Genomic DNA, 16356 nt, shown 5'->3' with positions numbered 1-16356 from the left:
CATAGACCAATAATCAATGGGAAACCAAAGCAAGACTTCCTGTGAAGGAAGAAAATGCACTACACATTAAGAAAGGTTTCAATTACTAACATTTTGATGCAAAAAAAATTCCTCAGTTCTTGGTGAGCCATAGGAATTATATACATGGTTTTTTCAAAAACGATTACTTTTTTTCTGCAAGTTGCACAAACCTTATACGTGGAAATCAAAAGTGCAGTAAATACACTATGAAAGCCACTATCTCAAACCTTTTGCATGCATATCTCTTGAAGTACATTTACATTAAATAAACGCCTTCAGTGCAACTATTTACCTGAATAGTTGAGCAATATTCCTTTTTATGCCTTACTATCATAATTACTTGAATATTTTCCTTGTTACTTTTCTATTTTTCTTAAATGTGACTACTTTAGGGCACACAGAAAAACAAGAAATGAGCTAATATGATACATTTAAAATATTTTACATAACACAGCAACAGTAACATTATATAAGCATAAGTAAATCCAAGAAAGAGAGTATAAATGTGGTTGAGGAACCAAAAATATATTTTAACTTAGGCCGTATTTTTGACACTATGAAATACTCCCTCAGCTGATACTGTTGTCTTTGTCCATCTCTTGTATTGACTAAAACGTCACTGACTGAAAATCCAAATAATGTAGATTACAGCAATAATTGAGATCATAAAGCCTTCAATTACACATCCCAAGTTTTAAAATGACAGGATACTTTATTTAATGTTAGATTGCTTATTTTGGAGTGGATTTTTTGGTATCAGATGCATAGATGAATTCAAACCTTCCTACCACTGAAAGGATTTTCTTCTGCATTGTCACTGCACAGCATTATAAATTATCTGAATACTAAATTAAGGGTAATGGGCAATGAAAATTAGAGATATTTGGAAAAATGACTGAAAGCATGCAAATGTTTGAGGCAGAGTCTCATTTTAAACTCACAGAGTGGAACGTTTAAATCAATGAAATAATGAGTGAAAAGCCTGTGTAAATCAGAAACTATTCAACATATATTATTTTTCCTCAGGGACAAGCACCATACTATGAGGCAAGGATTTAAAAACAAAGATGCTCTAAAACATTCTCTTAAAGATGACAGTATTTGGGGACCATGTGTTAAGGAAGAAACTGGCTTTTACAGCATTTTTTAACCTCAACTTTCTCATCACTGTATATATTTGCTATAAACAAAATGATGTGATTGATCTGTATCTCTGTTTCACATAATTTAGCATCTACCAGCAGGGAAGACAGCAAGTGCAGTATGAGGAGCCTGTCCAGAACACACCAAAGGAGAATAATCAATCCTGGTTAGAAGCATGTTTGTAATTAAAGACAATGAGAGGCTCAGAAGAGGAAAGGCAGAATTGTGGGTTTCGGTTGTTGTTGTTTTTTTTTAAAAAAAAAAAAAAAAAGAAGAAGAAGAAATAAAGTTAATTAAATGAAGTTATTTTTCCAGGTAATATTTATGTATTGCATACATCTATTATACTCCTGGGCTGCCAAACACAATCCAGTATAATCAAAATATTGTACTGGAAAAAGGCCACAAATTGTATCATCTTTCACAGATGGAAATGAATGTTCTGCTAGCAGAGCTGGCTCAGGAGCACATCTTAGTGTGACATATGGAAGTAATCAGGACCAGCACGTGGCAGAGCAACGCTCAGCAACTTGACTGTCCTGCTAACAAGACTGCTGGGTGGTGTGTGGTGTGAGTGCAGACCTGCTAAGCTGAAAAGGCACTGAGTGGGACCAACAACCTCTGGAAAGTGGAAATATAAATGTGTGAAATAAAAAACAGGAGAGATTCTTGTAAGCCCCATAATTTAACATAAACATATCTATCCCAACAACATTCATAGTGCATAACACTTTGTCTGAAATACATCTTAAATTTAAGCTATCACATACCTCAAGGGAGACCCCTCCATTTGCAGCCTATATAGACAATGCAAACACAGGAAAACTCATTTTTTCAGGTCACCTATGAGATTCTATGAGAAGAGACAGAGCTGCTCCAGACTTCTCCTCCAGCATGGCATAGACAGTCTGTGCTCCTGAGTGAGGTTGGGATGCCAGGTTGGGGCTGACAGCAGACATGAGGGTGCAGCCCTAGGCAACTCATCTGAGTTATCTCCCTGTTCTCCTTCACAGCAAAACGCAGCCATAAAGGCAGCATCAGCAATGCCAGAAAATTCATTTTTACAAACTGCATCAACCACCACACTTGTTTCAATTTCCAGGACTTAAGAATACTGCATGTCTGAAGATATGCGTCTGCTCTGCAGAGCACAGACCACAGTTTCCTATGTGCTCCTTTTGGCGGATGCCAGTGTCCCTGCTGCTGGACAGACACAGATGTTGGGTCTGGACAAGCTCTAACTGAAGTAGGAGAACTGGGCCTGGGAACTAAAAGCAGTACTGAGCACAGCTTCTCCGGGTTGCTGCCGATGTACTTAGGCAAGCAGTACTCCATTATATTCCCTCAAATTTGTCTTAAATTCATCTCTTTTTTTTGTTGTTTTGGGGAAGAACTTTCTCCTGAGTTGCGAATAGCTGGCATGTTTTACTTTCTCATCTGATTCGTGTTGTGAAATATGACCAATACTCCATTGAAGTAGAAATTTCTTACTTGGTCCTAAAGTTCTCTGTCTCAGGACAATCCCCCCCGTTGGACAAGTTATGACAAGCTATAACACGGTGTTGTGCTATGGTAACAACAGGACATCCTGCATATGCAGTTTGAGAAATACACTAGAGAAACTGAAATTTCTCTAGTGTATTTCTCAAACTGAATTGAAATTGAAAAAGTTAATCTACTAAAATCATGGTAAGAGTTCATATTTACGTGATAAATTAGTTGTTTATACTAATTCTTATATTAAAAACTTTCTATCTAATTTTCTAAGTTGAACCATGGATATAGAAAGTAATCCTTTGTTTACAAGATAAAATAAATTACTTTTCCACCTTCTAGATCAGAAATACCCATTTTGAGTGATGACAAAATAGCACGAAGTTACTGTCACTCCATTTGTGATTCACACAACATTAGACTTGAAGAGTGCTTTAGAAACTTGCCAGGAAACAAAGAAGAATACAATCTCTAAGGAAATGAGTGTAAATGCAAGTTTTGTTTTGTAGTCTAATTTGTCCTCTTTAGCGTGCTTTCAACTTTGAAGCATGGAAGTACAAAAGTTAATTGCAACCCACAGTCAAATGACCATCATTTTATCAGCAAATCGCTTTGGGGTTTTCTGATCTTGGCAGTTTTACAAAAATTTTATTTACTGATGGTTGAATGGTTCTCAGACTTTTTCTTTTTTTTTTTTTTTTTTTCCAGTGTAACACACTATTCTTCTTTTATATGTATTATTATAAATATTACAAAATATTTCTCTACTGCTAATCATCCATGGACTCTAAGCGTTCTTTTTTTTTTTTTTTTCCCCACAATAAGTATGACCTCCCTAACACAAAACATCTCCATCATCCCTTTGTCATTTTTATGGTATCCCAGGAAAATGAAGATCTTTTTCCACTATAATCATGCCATATCTCAAAGGGACAGAGTCTCACACAAGAACTTGTGATAAAATTTTGCATATGAAGGTGGACAGATTTCCTCTGAATGCAGTAAATGTTTGGCCATGAGTGATAGAGATGAAAGAACATACTTTAAGGACCTCCAACTGTACCAGAGGTCACTGATTCTGGAAAGGTTTCCTGTCTTCTTTATTCTGTCTCCTTTTAATTTCTCCCTTGCCAGAAAAAGTTATTTCCTTTCATGTTTCAGGTTTATTTCAATTTACAGGACTTTTGCATTGTTCTTTAGCATGTATAAGACATAACATTTCTCAAATGTTTTGTAGCAGACTCACAGAGGAGCTGTTCATACATTGCTGTCTTGCTTCCAAACCATATGTGGGACACCCCAGCTTTCCTCTGGCACACCTTATGACACTTTCACACAGTGGATGCTTTGGACAAATAGAATATAGCTGCAAATATGTGGTGAATACATTGGGACATTTGACTCATGACAAGCTTGGCTAAGCCATGCTTTATTGCCCAGGCACTTTTTGACATCTAACATAAGCCAGGTCCAGATAAAAACAAACAGAAAACAAATCTTATAACTTCTGAATCAGACAACAGTTAAAAAATGTGAAGAAAAAGAAAATGAAAAAAAAAAATCCTTCTCCAGCAAACTTTCCACAGATTTTCCTGTCTCTCTACTGCACTCTACCTTTCTGTTTCTCTTAACATAACCCTCATTGAGCACCTCTTTTTGCTGAAGCTTTCTGTAAGCACTCTGATTGCTTTCTGTGTCTGTCACTGAGACTTAATCTATTGCCTCCTGATTTACAGAACTGCATAGTCATTCTCCTTATTAAAATAAATACTATACTGTTTGATTCTGATTAGGCAGATAGTTAATCAAACTAGTTTATTTTTTGGTTCTTTGTAGCAGCATACAGTAGGTCAAGACTTGTCCATAAATGCTCCTCTTAGAAATAGTAAAATACCTGTTACAGAAAAATCTTGGCTTCCAAATTAACCCAATTAAAAACACATGGAGAGCATGTTATGTAATAGATTTATCTCACACTTGAAACTGGAAAGATAAGACATGAACATACCCATGTATGACAAAGTTAGATTAAAAGAGAAAAACCTTGAAAGAGATGGGTATGCAACTTACTGAAAAAATATACAATCACTAAATAGAGGAAAAGGATTAGCAAAGAAAAAGAAAGGCACTTCAACTGGAATAGTTTCTGGTAAACCAAAAAGGAAACAGAGAAACAATAATTGAAGCAAGAGATTTCTAATGAAAAATAGAGGTAGCAAATGCCTGTCATGGTAGCCCAAGTTCTGCACACGAGCCAATAGAAAGAAAGGGTTAAAAAATGTCAGGATGGTGAATTTCCAGCAGTCTGGTCATAAACTCTGAAACGGAGTTTACAGAGACCAGGGACAGCATGAAGAATCTGACTGCATTTTGCCAGACGCAGAATAACTAGGGCAAAATTCCCATAAAGATAACAATATTCACAACTCTAATAGATCAAAGTTTGCTAATATCACCTTCAAAATATTTCTTACCAGAAGCATCACAAAAACCAGGAGTACTCCAACATAGATGCAGGAGTGCAAGTGCCTGCTGCAGCATTTTCTACAGCTGTTAAACAAACCATATTTCAGCCAAGTGAAGCAGCAGTCTGGTTCCATCTAGAGGAAAACTATGTAAAAGCCACTGATCTCGGATGACTAGTGATGCAACACAGTGGATACAAGGGCTTGCTACTTGGGGTCTCAGTTCTACAAACCACTTTGGTTGATTATTTATTTTTTCATAGCAGTGCTTGCTGAGCTGGACTGCACAAAAAATACTGTGTCACAATGATAGAGCTGTTAACATCCTAGACTGTCCTGGCAATATCTACATCCACAAATAACATTAAAGTAGGCATGATTAGGAATGGTATATAAAAGTTCTTGGAAAAGGAACCTGTTCTCCATGGTATAAATTACTGTATAAATGTTTAAATCAACCCAAAGACTCTCAGGTCCAATTTCATTTCATCTTGCCTTCCCTAGCAAAATGTTTTTAAGAGTTCACAAATTTAGAATTTTTTTTTACTGTACATCAAGGTCAGGCGTTACTTCATCACATATACAAAATGTAAAGTTCCTTCAGTTTTTAGGAGGAAACAAAAGCTTCCATATATCTTAAATGGCCTGTTCCACATGTATCTTGATTCTCCCCAATTCTTCCATTCACTAACCAAAAATTACCTTTCTTTCGGCATCTCTGCTGGAAGGGGATATCTGTTCACATCAGAACCATTTCAAGACCTTTTTCATAAATTTCTTCTTGTTGAAGCTGCCTTGGTGTGTTCAGTGCTTCATCAACTTTACTTAGCACAGAGCTTATTTCATATTAAGCAAAGGGATGTGATTTAGATTTCTATGATTCTATGAAATTTAAAAGCTTTTTCTTTTACTTTTCCTCTCGTTTCCCTTTCATTATTTATTCACTTTGCTATTCTGATTTGATAAAAAGGTAGCTGTCTTTAATGTCTTTCATGCTATCTGTCCCCGTAGAAGTCAAGAAACTCAATTAGCATTATAAGACAGCCAGTTAATTTATCATTTTATAGTCTCGTAAAATTGATATAGAATGCCAACTCATCAAAAAGAAAATCTATTAAAATTGGCAAGAATGCTTTTTTTTTTTTTTTTTTTTTTTTTTCACTCTCTCACTGGTCATGAAGAAGGAGCAAGAGAATGCGGAAACAGAAGGTAAACGAAAAGACATCATACCCAGTAAGAATGGGGAAAAATACTGGAAAAAATATATATATACGTATACATTAAAAAACAAAAAACAAAAACAGAAAACAACACTAAGAAGAAAGGAGAAAATCATTTCTACTGAGTGAAAATAGCAAAACTCACTATATGAGTCAGGGAAAATGGTGGAAGACAGAAAGACTGCCAGTTGAAAATAAATTTTGAATGGCTAGGAAAGATGAAAATGTGTTAGAGCTTAGATGCAACATTCTCTTAAATTAATTGTTTTTATTTTTAACAAATAGTCATTTATTCAGATTTTGTATACAACACTATACTTCTACACACACACTTGAATAGCAGGATTCTCTTTCTCTCAAAAAAAAAAAATCACAGCCTTGTGGAAGTAAGCACCTTAAGCCCGTTTTTACCTGATTTATCTCCAGTCACAGCATGAATCACAGGCAGGCCTGCAGACGGAACTTACAGGTCCTGAGTCACACTTACTACCTCTAAGAGACTACTGAGTACAGATAGCTATAAAATTAGGACTGACTGTACACTGGCAACTTACTGTCAAGAATATAACACGGGTTTCAGGAAATAAAACTACAGCTTTTAAAAACAACACTGGAAATACAACTTCAGAAAACTCTAACACTGAAGAATTATGTACAAAGACAAAGTCAAGGAGCCTACTGGTAGAGGAGAAAAAGGTGATAAGGGAAGCAGCTTGGTTTCAGAAGTCTGAGCTTTCTTTGCCAGAAGCAATGCAAACAATGTCACTACTTTTATTCATCCAAATTAGTGAAGGGTAACAAAATAATGTTAGTTGGTGATAAAATTAATAGAGGAAGTATGAATTCATCTTTAACAGATGAGGACAGAATAACGTAAGTAAAAGGTAAAATATACTCTATTTCTGCTGACTTGACATTTTATACATTTTTCATCTATTACTCAACTACAGTTATATTGCATGCAGAATGAAAGAGAGCAGGCCCTTTTTGTCACAATATTTCATCTACCAGCTATATTGTTATATAATTTCACTTCAGAATGCATAATGAGCTATAAATGTTCCATTTAATTCTCCCACGTGTAAGAAGTTTTTCAAAAGAAGCTCCTTTCACCAGTAAATTAAATTCAGAGGTTGTACCTAGGGAATACAGCAAGAAGAAAGAATTTAAAAGAGGACAAGCAAATGTATTCTTACTTCGTTTCTTTAAGCAAAGGTTCTACAGTCCAGCTCCAAGCTGGAAAAAAAAAAATGGAACAATCATACAAATGTAGCCACAAGAGTCAAAAATAAGAAACTATGACCCCTAATAGATAAAAGATAAAGCCCAAATTAATTGGAACGTGTAAAGTTTCATGTCAGTGAACTGGAGCTACAATGGAAACATTCTGGCTTACTCCACAATGTAACTGTAACTGTCTGACAACTGAATGCATATGGAGGGCAGGGAATTATAAAGGAGACTTATTTCCCTTTAATTTGGGCAGTGCAAAGTCTCCACGTAGAAAAGTAATATGAAGGAAAATCCTCATAATAATAGGAGTTCTTCAACAACTGCTGTAACTTCTTGAGAGCAACTACGCTTTCTACCATAAGTGACAACAAGAGCAATAGAGAAGAAGGATGGACAGAAGGCTAGGGCTGATGGGATGGGAGCACAAAGGACTGCAGAAATAGAACTGGCATACGCAATCCCAAGAAACAAAAAAACAGGTATGGGATTAATATCAACATAAGGAAAAGGAGTTTGCAAATGTGAAGGAATATTTCTACAAGACAAAAACACAAAGTGCTGGTAATTCTGACGAAAAAAATGTATTTATATCTGGGGGAAAAAAGCCATATAAATCAGCAATGAAGAAGAGATATGGAGGCAGCGAGCAAAAGGAAGGAAGAGAAGAACATCATCTGCTATGAGAAACATGATTTTGTGATAGATGGAGGAGATTACAGTACCAAGAGGAACAGAAAGAAGAAAACGTCATCCAAACTTGAAAAAAAAACAAAAAGAGAACATTCCCTCAGGAGGTCTAAAGTACAAAGAGTCTGCTGTATGCATCCTTCTCACTGCTGCAGGCAGAAAGCTCTCCAATTACATCCCCACCATTAGAAAAGCATCTCAAAACATAACTATGCCGAGTTACTTAATTACATTAAACTAAAACACAGTACAGGCCATATCATAAATTTCACTTCCAATCTTTAAATAAAGCTCATATTGTTTTGGAATGCAGTTTTTAGAGTTGTTTGGTTTTGTTTGGTTGGTTTCATATTAAATTGTAATAACTCCTTGGAAAAGATTATAGTCATAGTAATGATTACTTGCTTCCAGACATCATCTGCATACTTTATCAAATTAGTTACATATCCAAGAGAAAAATCTTTTAAACATTGACCCACACCTAATGGTCCTTTCAGCTAAGCAGAAATGTTATTTGATAATTCTAAAAAAAAAAAAAAAAAGAAAAGAAAAGTGTTATTTCAAAAAGTGAACAAGATGAAATTTCAAATGACCACAGTTATCAAACTACTACTAAATAAGAATTAAGAATAAAGCTGGGAAATACAGGAAACTGAGTATTTTTAACAACTGCCAAAAACCCAACTGGAATTCAGCCTATGGCTTGATTATCCACAACATTCTCAGATGGTGGCCTTCCCTCACTCGATCCTGCTACTATTGCACAGCTGTAGGAGTGGCAACACATGATATCTGCTGAGATGCCAGGAAGCCTATGTGTATTTTGTAGTATACTAACGTGCTCAATGTATTTGGATTTGCCAGTCATGGGTGCTCCAGCAGTACCTATCACTGTTTCAACTTGTCATGGATAAAAAGTTCATAGCGAACCACTGCAATGTTTCCATATCAATTTTTCCAGTTGGGTGGGTATGTTGCATCACTGATTGCAGTAGTTGCAAATAAGTCCACAGTGATAAAAGAAGACAGTATGCAGAGACAGGCAAAGAAATATCGTGGCCAGCTAGTAGGTCTATTCAGAAATGTGCACATTCAGGAAACATCTTGGACTCATTTGAACAGCTTTCATGGTGGTTTCCTATGCACATGCAGAGAAAACAGTTGGGAGCTGAAGACAGCTCAAGACTTCTAAGTGACTTCCAGCAGACTGCAGCTTCCGATGGTTGCAGCAGCACACATGCAGATTGAACTAATGTCTGAAAACTAAAACACACTTGTCAGTCTTCAGGCGCCAGTGCACTTGGATGTTCTATAACATGCCAGCAGTCAGAGCTGTGAGAACATTTTTGGGCTACGTACATTTAACACTAATGTTTTTGACTCCATTTTCCTAAAGAAGACAAGACTGTCCGCTTGCAGAGCTCCACAGAACTGCTCCTCTTTCCTACCTAAAATGGATTCCATTTGATATATGGCATGACTCCATTTCACAGACAGGTCTAAAAGGAATAACATTTAGATGTTCAGAATTATCTCCAGATTTCATCATGAAAATACTCAGTTCCTGTGAGTACTAACACACAGTTATAACATTCATATTACACACCCTACTTTTCAGAGCTGCAAATTATGCCACAGACAATTAAATGGATCACAGCCTCTATGACCTTGATCACCCAACCACAGAGAAACCGTCAGCACATGCAGAGGAAGACTGGAAACTCTTGGATGCAAGCTGTGTATGGAACTATGCTGAAGAAAAAGCAGGAAAGGCCAGGGAGACCACCTGAAACTAATTTAATCTTGTTCATGTTGTACTACCTGCATGTAATATAATGGCAACAAATCCTGGAGAGAAGTTGAGGATGGATGCATCCCATCCAGGCCTCCAAGTTTAGCCTTGTACACAGGTAGAGGACTAATCTATATGTACTAATCTGACACTGAGATCAGACACACAGAAAGGAACAAGGTAGGAACATAGCCATCTCCTCTTCCAGCTTCTCCTTACAGAATGCCATTCCTCCAAATGGGAGTCCACATAACTAATTGCAGTGATCTATCTATTCCTGACCCAAAAGTCCATCAAAGAGATTAATAATGTCTAAAATCTTTTTTTTAAGGTCTGGATCAGCAAAAGCTGGATTAGTCGAAAAAATGTGTAGACTTGGTCACACATTTTTGAATGCACAAAGTACAATATCAACACCACTTTTCAAAAACAAACAAAAACCTTCTAAGTTGGATCATTTTCCACCCCCATTCATAGTCAACTTAAGAACTGTAAACTAATAACCCAGAATAAAAGTCTGATTTTTTCCTCAGTGAGTCAGACATTAATGAAAAGGGCCATATCTCGTCTCACATTAATTTCAGTACTTTCATCCCAAAAGAATCATCCAGGATAACCTCAATTAGCCCAATGCCATGGGGAGCACCAAAAAATTCAATAATAATGGATTTGGATAATCAAGGATTCAAACAACAGAGAGAATTTTTATTTATAATTAAGTAATTTGAGAACACGGTCATCTTCCACATAAAGACCAAAAAGATCAAGGGCAAACTCCATTCCACTTATCCTAAGCAAGATAAAGCATTCTTTCAGCACACAGTAGGAACTGATGCTAAAGACGCTTGGAACACCCTGAGGTCTAGGAGCATTTGCACAATACCCTTGGTACAACAAGTATCACAGAGTAAAGTACGAACGCTAATATTATGTAACACTTGCTAGGCATCTTTCACCCACATCCCACAAACATCCAAAAAGTGATGCTTAGACTCCATGGATTTTAATGTGTTTAGTCTAAGACTAAACCTGAGTAGATGCCATTGTGGTTCACAAATCAGCATTCAGCCTACAAACACAGATATTATATTCTGTCCCAGTATCGTTACTCACAATAGTTGGTGCTATCTCTAAATAACAGTAATACATCGAAACAGAAGTGTGGGTGATGCCTCTCAAGATGTCATTATTTTCATGCATCCCTGAACTGTACTGGCATGAGAGAACTCATAAGTGCTTTCAGTGCATTCACATTTCAATTTTTTCATAATGGTGAGAGTAACTACAAATATGATATATTAAAAATTTTCACTATAGAGATCCAACTTTTGATATTACATTGAAGTGTTAGTTAAAACAGAGTAAACAATGAACTTACGCAGAGCATTGTACTGTTTACATGTACCCATGACCACGATCTGAATCTCCAACCTTCTGTCCGCTTTTTACACAATATTATCAACTGTTGCATCAGTAAGAACCAAGCCAAACAGAACAAAGTCAAATCAGCCCTGCAAAATCACTACAGCCTCGCTCACCTTTCTCATTGTTTACATCTCTGTAACGTGCTCTAGCACAAGAGATGCATTTCCAATAATTTTGCTTTCTACCAATCCCCAATGCTTTTATTTAGATCCCACTTATTAATGACCTTGCATTCTATATAAGAGCTTTCTACAACATAGAGAGCTGAACTGAGTATTCCTGACAGCAGAACTATTCCTTCTCATATACATGCTCTTTTCTTGTGCAACAAGCTACAAGCTGCACGTTGCAAATACTCAGCAATCTCAATTTGCAGCTTAGCCACATCACTTCAACCTCCTGTTTCTTATCATGCCTCTCTGACAACCAAATAGCAGAATAGAAAAGGAATGTTTAAATATAAATGAATTACTTAGGAAATTATCACTCCAGCTGAGTATAGTTCAGGCATATTTCAGCTAACAGCCAATCTTTTTCATTACTAATACTTAAGCTTTGGCTCTGTCCTTCCTTGTGGAATTTATTAGAGACAGCCATTTTGCAATACAGAGCAGTCTTATCATATCAGAGTACTGAAATACCCTGTTCTGGAAGGCAAACAAACCACGGCCTGATGGTCTGCATACCTTTGCCACTCTGCTGTGGCTCTTTTTCAGAAGTACCTCACAAGAGGATTTTTATTTTATGCACAGTCTTTTGTATAATTATTGTGCCACCCTATTTTATATTGATTTTCATTTATCGTATATTGGTAAACACAGATGATCTTTTCTAATGACTCCACTTACCTAGCTATCACCAAGAAAAAAAACCACACAACTGAACAAGAAAAAGTCAGAAGGGTCAGAACTGCAATCTTTTAACACTGTAAATTACTATGAAATGAAATAGATCCATGATATGAATAAGTTTTGAAAATAGATGATACTCCTACTTGTAAAAAGGATCTTTGTGTCTCTGTGCTGTAAAAACTTATTCCACAGATGCTTAGTACTCTGTATATCTCAGATATACACTAAAATGTCTGACTGAGCCATACCATACCATCTAATATATTAAGAGTTGAACATACAAGTTATTATCATACTAATACAAATAGAAACTTACATAGGAAACCCGTACTCGCCGTCGGTGCACCAGCCCACAGCACTGCATGAAGAGGACAGCAGGCAGCAGTCAGTGTGTGGCTTCACCAAGCTCCGGGCATTCCTGTCTCCTCTGAGACACTGTCCATCTCTCCTCACTTTTCAGCCCCAGGTGAAAGAAAACAGGTAGGAAAGCCTCCAGACAGTTACCCTCCAGCTCTTGAGCTGCCCTTCTAGTTTATCTTGAAGATGGGTGAAAGTTACTTACTCTGAGTAAATCAATCTCTTCTTTTTCAGATGATTAAAAATAAAAATAAAAGCAGAAAAAGCCACGACAACAAAAACCCAGAAGCACGTCTTTATTTCCTCAGCATGTAGTTATTACAGTGAAAATTCCATATTCGTATGCACCTTTCAGAACACATGGCATAAGGTTTGTACCAACCATTCTGAACTTAGGCAAGACAGACGTAGCAGAGTCCTTGGATCTCAGAGTGCTGCAACACCCGGCTCTCCGAAGGGCTTCTGCTGCTGCTGCTGCTGCTTTTCTTGTTGCTGCTGTTCTTACAGCTTCCTTCCCAGAGCAGAAACTAGCAGGAGCATCCTTGCTTCACGGTTACCTCTGTTCTGTCCTGGGCATACCTGATTTGTTATTTATCCCTTCCCAACAGCCTGAAAAAATGACGGAGTCTAGACTTCAATTCACCCTGGATCCTCAGGACTACAGAACCAGCCTCCAAACAGTCAGATGCTCTGTCTGGCAGTACGTGTCTCACATGAATCGTCGGCACGGCTGCCGAGTGGCCTTACTACCTGGCTCACATCACACACAGGCTGATGCTGTGGCAGGAAGAACTTGAGAGAGTACAAAACTCAAAATATATACTTCGTAAGCTTAGACTGTGGGATTAACACACACCTCCCTCTTCTGTTTTTCCTGATGGAGATAATTAAATACTTGGATAATTAAGATTTATGGATAATGTTTTTGAAAAGATAAAAATCATAAAAAATTGTTACCCTTAAAGCAATCAGGGAACGCATTTGAAATCAGGTCACATTAAATTAACCTGTTTATGATCACAGGTCATCATTTAGGCAGGCATCATTCTTCTTCTTGGAGAGACTGAATATTCCAGTATTGACATAATAGGCTTAATAGCTATATTATATCTTAAAATTAAATCCTTCAGTACTTTATGGCAGTGCTCTGAGAGACTCAAATGTCTCCAGAACTGTACATCTCCGGTCAAACAAATACATGATTCACCTACTTTTTTTTTTTTTTTTTTTAACCCTGACAAAAGCTTAACTTAACTCTTTCATCACTGACACTTTGCTAGAAAACAGGATGCACAATATACTTAAAATAACTCAAAAGGGGACTTAAAAAGGGGACCAATATACTGCTTTTTATAGGTACACATTTTTTCTTTTATTGTCCTGCTTGAATTTATTATTAAATTCCACAAGGAAAAAAATTTGATAAATACGAAGGAAGAAAATTGGCACCAGGAACCTAAACCAGCTAAACAGCCAGGAGCTTTCTTTCAGCAGAAGATAATGAAGATCTGCCCCAATGAGAAGAAAGCCCTTGGGCTCTGTGCTGAAATATTAGGTACTAAATTCCTGCCAAGTATTTTTTTTTTTTAAGTATGATTTTCCCCTTCAAAAATAAATAATAATCACCTCAAAGCATCTGTGTGTCTTTGGGGACAGAAATGCATAGAAAGATTTCAAATCTCACTTTTTTCCTCCCATCCCATCCCCCATCTCATCTAACAATGCACACCAATGGGCTGACTGGTTTCTTCAAGCCCAATGAGCTTTGGTGTAAAGCCACAACTTGTTAGTGAAGATGTATGGCTGATAAATCATCTCAGTTAGATCTGCAGATGCTCTCAGCATCTTAAAAAAAAAATAAAATCAGAGTAATATAATTAAAAACAGGAAATAGTGGATGTAGGGACATAATCTATGTAGCTAAATCTAAGTTACCTTTATTTTTCACCCTATCAAGCAGACTGATAGGTAATTAGTTATTTTTAGCAGGAAAATAGAAGTTGGTAGTTCATAAAGTAACAGAGAAGTGCCCTCCTAACCAACAGTCCAAAAGCAAAGTATCAGTCCAATAAGCAGCACAGACCATGCATCTCTTCAGATCAGGAATGCTCAGAACGACTTTGACAAATTCATTAGTGATATAGCAATAATGACAAACAGTGGGAAGAAAGGACATATTGAATGTTGCCATAAAAAAAAAAAAGAATAATTTGTTCAAAACAACTAACGAAATAAAGCTAGACAGAATAATGCAGAACTTGTATACATGCAGACATAACAGTCAGTCCTCTACACTCTAACAATTACTTTCCTCTCTTCTGGGAGATCCATATGAAAATTAACACCAGTACGAAAATGATACATCACTGTTATATTTTATTTTTTAACAAGATTTGTGACATTTATTTGGAAATCATCAATAATACTGGTTTCATGTCTGTGTCTCCTGCTGTATTAAGGCAAACCATATGAAAATGCAGGAGTTATTTTAGAAGATTCAACTGCTTCTGAAGTAGCTAAATGCGTCTATGTTTCTAACTCTTTCTAAAACTCATCAAAACCACCCAAAGTAAACACAAACATCTCTTAGAAACCAGTATCAACTCTTACTCCAATTGATGTGTATCTATTCTCAAAATCAAAGATTTCATAATCTGACCATGAAATCTCTACTCTCAACGCAAGAATACCATTTCATCATCTGTTACCTACTCCTCCCAAATGATTCAAATACTTTATCATGGCCATACCTCAGACAATTTTTTTTTTTTTCAAGATGACTAGGCCTTTCATGGAGAGGTGGGAGAGGGTTTAATAAATAATCAGATTATTTATTAAATAGTAAATAATTATTTGGGACTATAGGAATAAAAGGGATACAAAGACAAATTTATGTGTAATTGAAACTTAATGAAATTTTATGTTCTGCAAAATATGACTTTGTCTACAGTTCCCATTATACAATGCAGTGAACACAGAAGTAAACTATATACATTCTCTGTTAAATTTACTTCAACACACACACTTGATTTTACTTTATTTTGCAAATGATTGTCTTTCCCATTACCAAATTTCTGATTTTCTAGCAGTGCTTACTGCATATAAAGCAACAGTGATGACTAGTCAGGCAGCAAATTTTATCACTATCCTTACACTTTCTGGTTGAGCTTAGCCTTAGGCAAATCTGCAACAATCTAATTTAATGAATATGGCAAATCTGAAACAAAAAATAAAATAAAGCAAAACCACTTCCATGCTACCTTAACTTGAGGGTGTAAACAAGAGATCTAATCAGGAAATACCACTAAACAATAGAATTCTACCAAGCTAGTTAAAGATATTTTTTCAATACTCAAACACTCGAAACAAATCAACGCTCCTAATTTTGTATTTCTTGTGAAATGTATTTTAAATTTAATATTTAAAGTGTATACAATATATACAATATATAAGTGTAATATTTTAAAATATATTCTTGAATTTTAGTCAGCCATTATCATTAAGACAATATGGCTGATTTTCAAATGTCTAGAGGCAGTTCCTCCAACATACCGGAGTGGTGTAAAAGAAAGGACACGTGTATTTATCTGAAATTAAATGAACAGGTTGGCATGAAAGGTTGAGTAGGAATGAAGTCTTAGAGGGCAAATGAGTGACACAGCTATTTG

The 16356-nt window shown here is 36.3% G+C and overlaps 1 protein-coding gene across 6 annotated transcripts in view; it reads right to left on the bottom strand.

The window, feature by feature from the left end:
- The window catches only part of CACNB2 (calcium voltage-gated channel auxiliary subunit beta 2), a 223331-nt gene that overhangs the window by 146981 nt on the left and 59994 nt on the right, over positions 1-16356 (bottom strand). Inside the window, exon 1 of one of the 6 annotated variants that reach the window (XM_090142916.1) lies at positions 12648-15439. The exons of the other annotated variants lie outside the window; for them this stretch is intronic. Within the exon in view, the coding sequence (XP_089999042.1) occupies positions 12648-12695 (48 nt within the window). The 5' untranslated portion in view covers positions 12696-15439. Of the gene's footprint in view, positions 1-12647; positions 15440-16356 lie in introns of those variants that run through there. 6 annotated transcript variants of the gene reach the window in all.

This window comes from Phasianus colchicus, chromosome 6 (assembly GCF_987193195.1).
Source record: "Phasianus colchicus chromosome 6, bPhaCol1.hap1.1, whole genome shotgun sequence".
Classification (NCBI taxonomy): domain Eukaryota; kingdom Metazoa; phylum Chordata; class Aves; order Galliformes; family Phasianidae; genus Phasianus; species Phasianus colchicus.
Note: the sequence above shows the minus strand (reverse complement) of the source record. Positions and strands in the feature narration are given on the sequence as shown.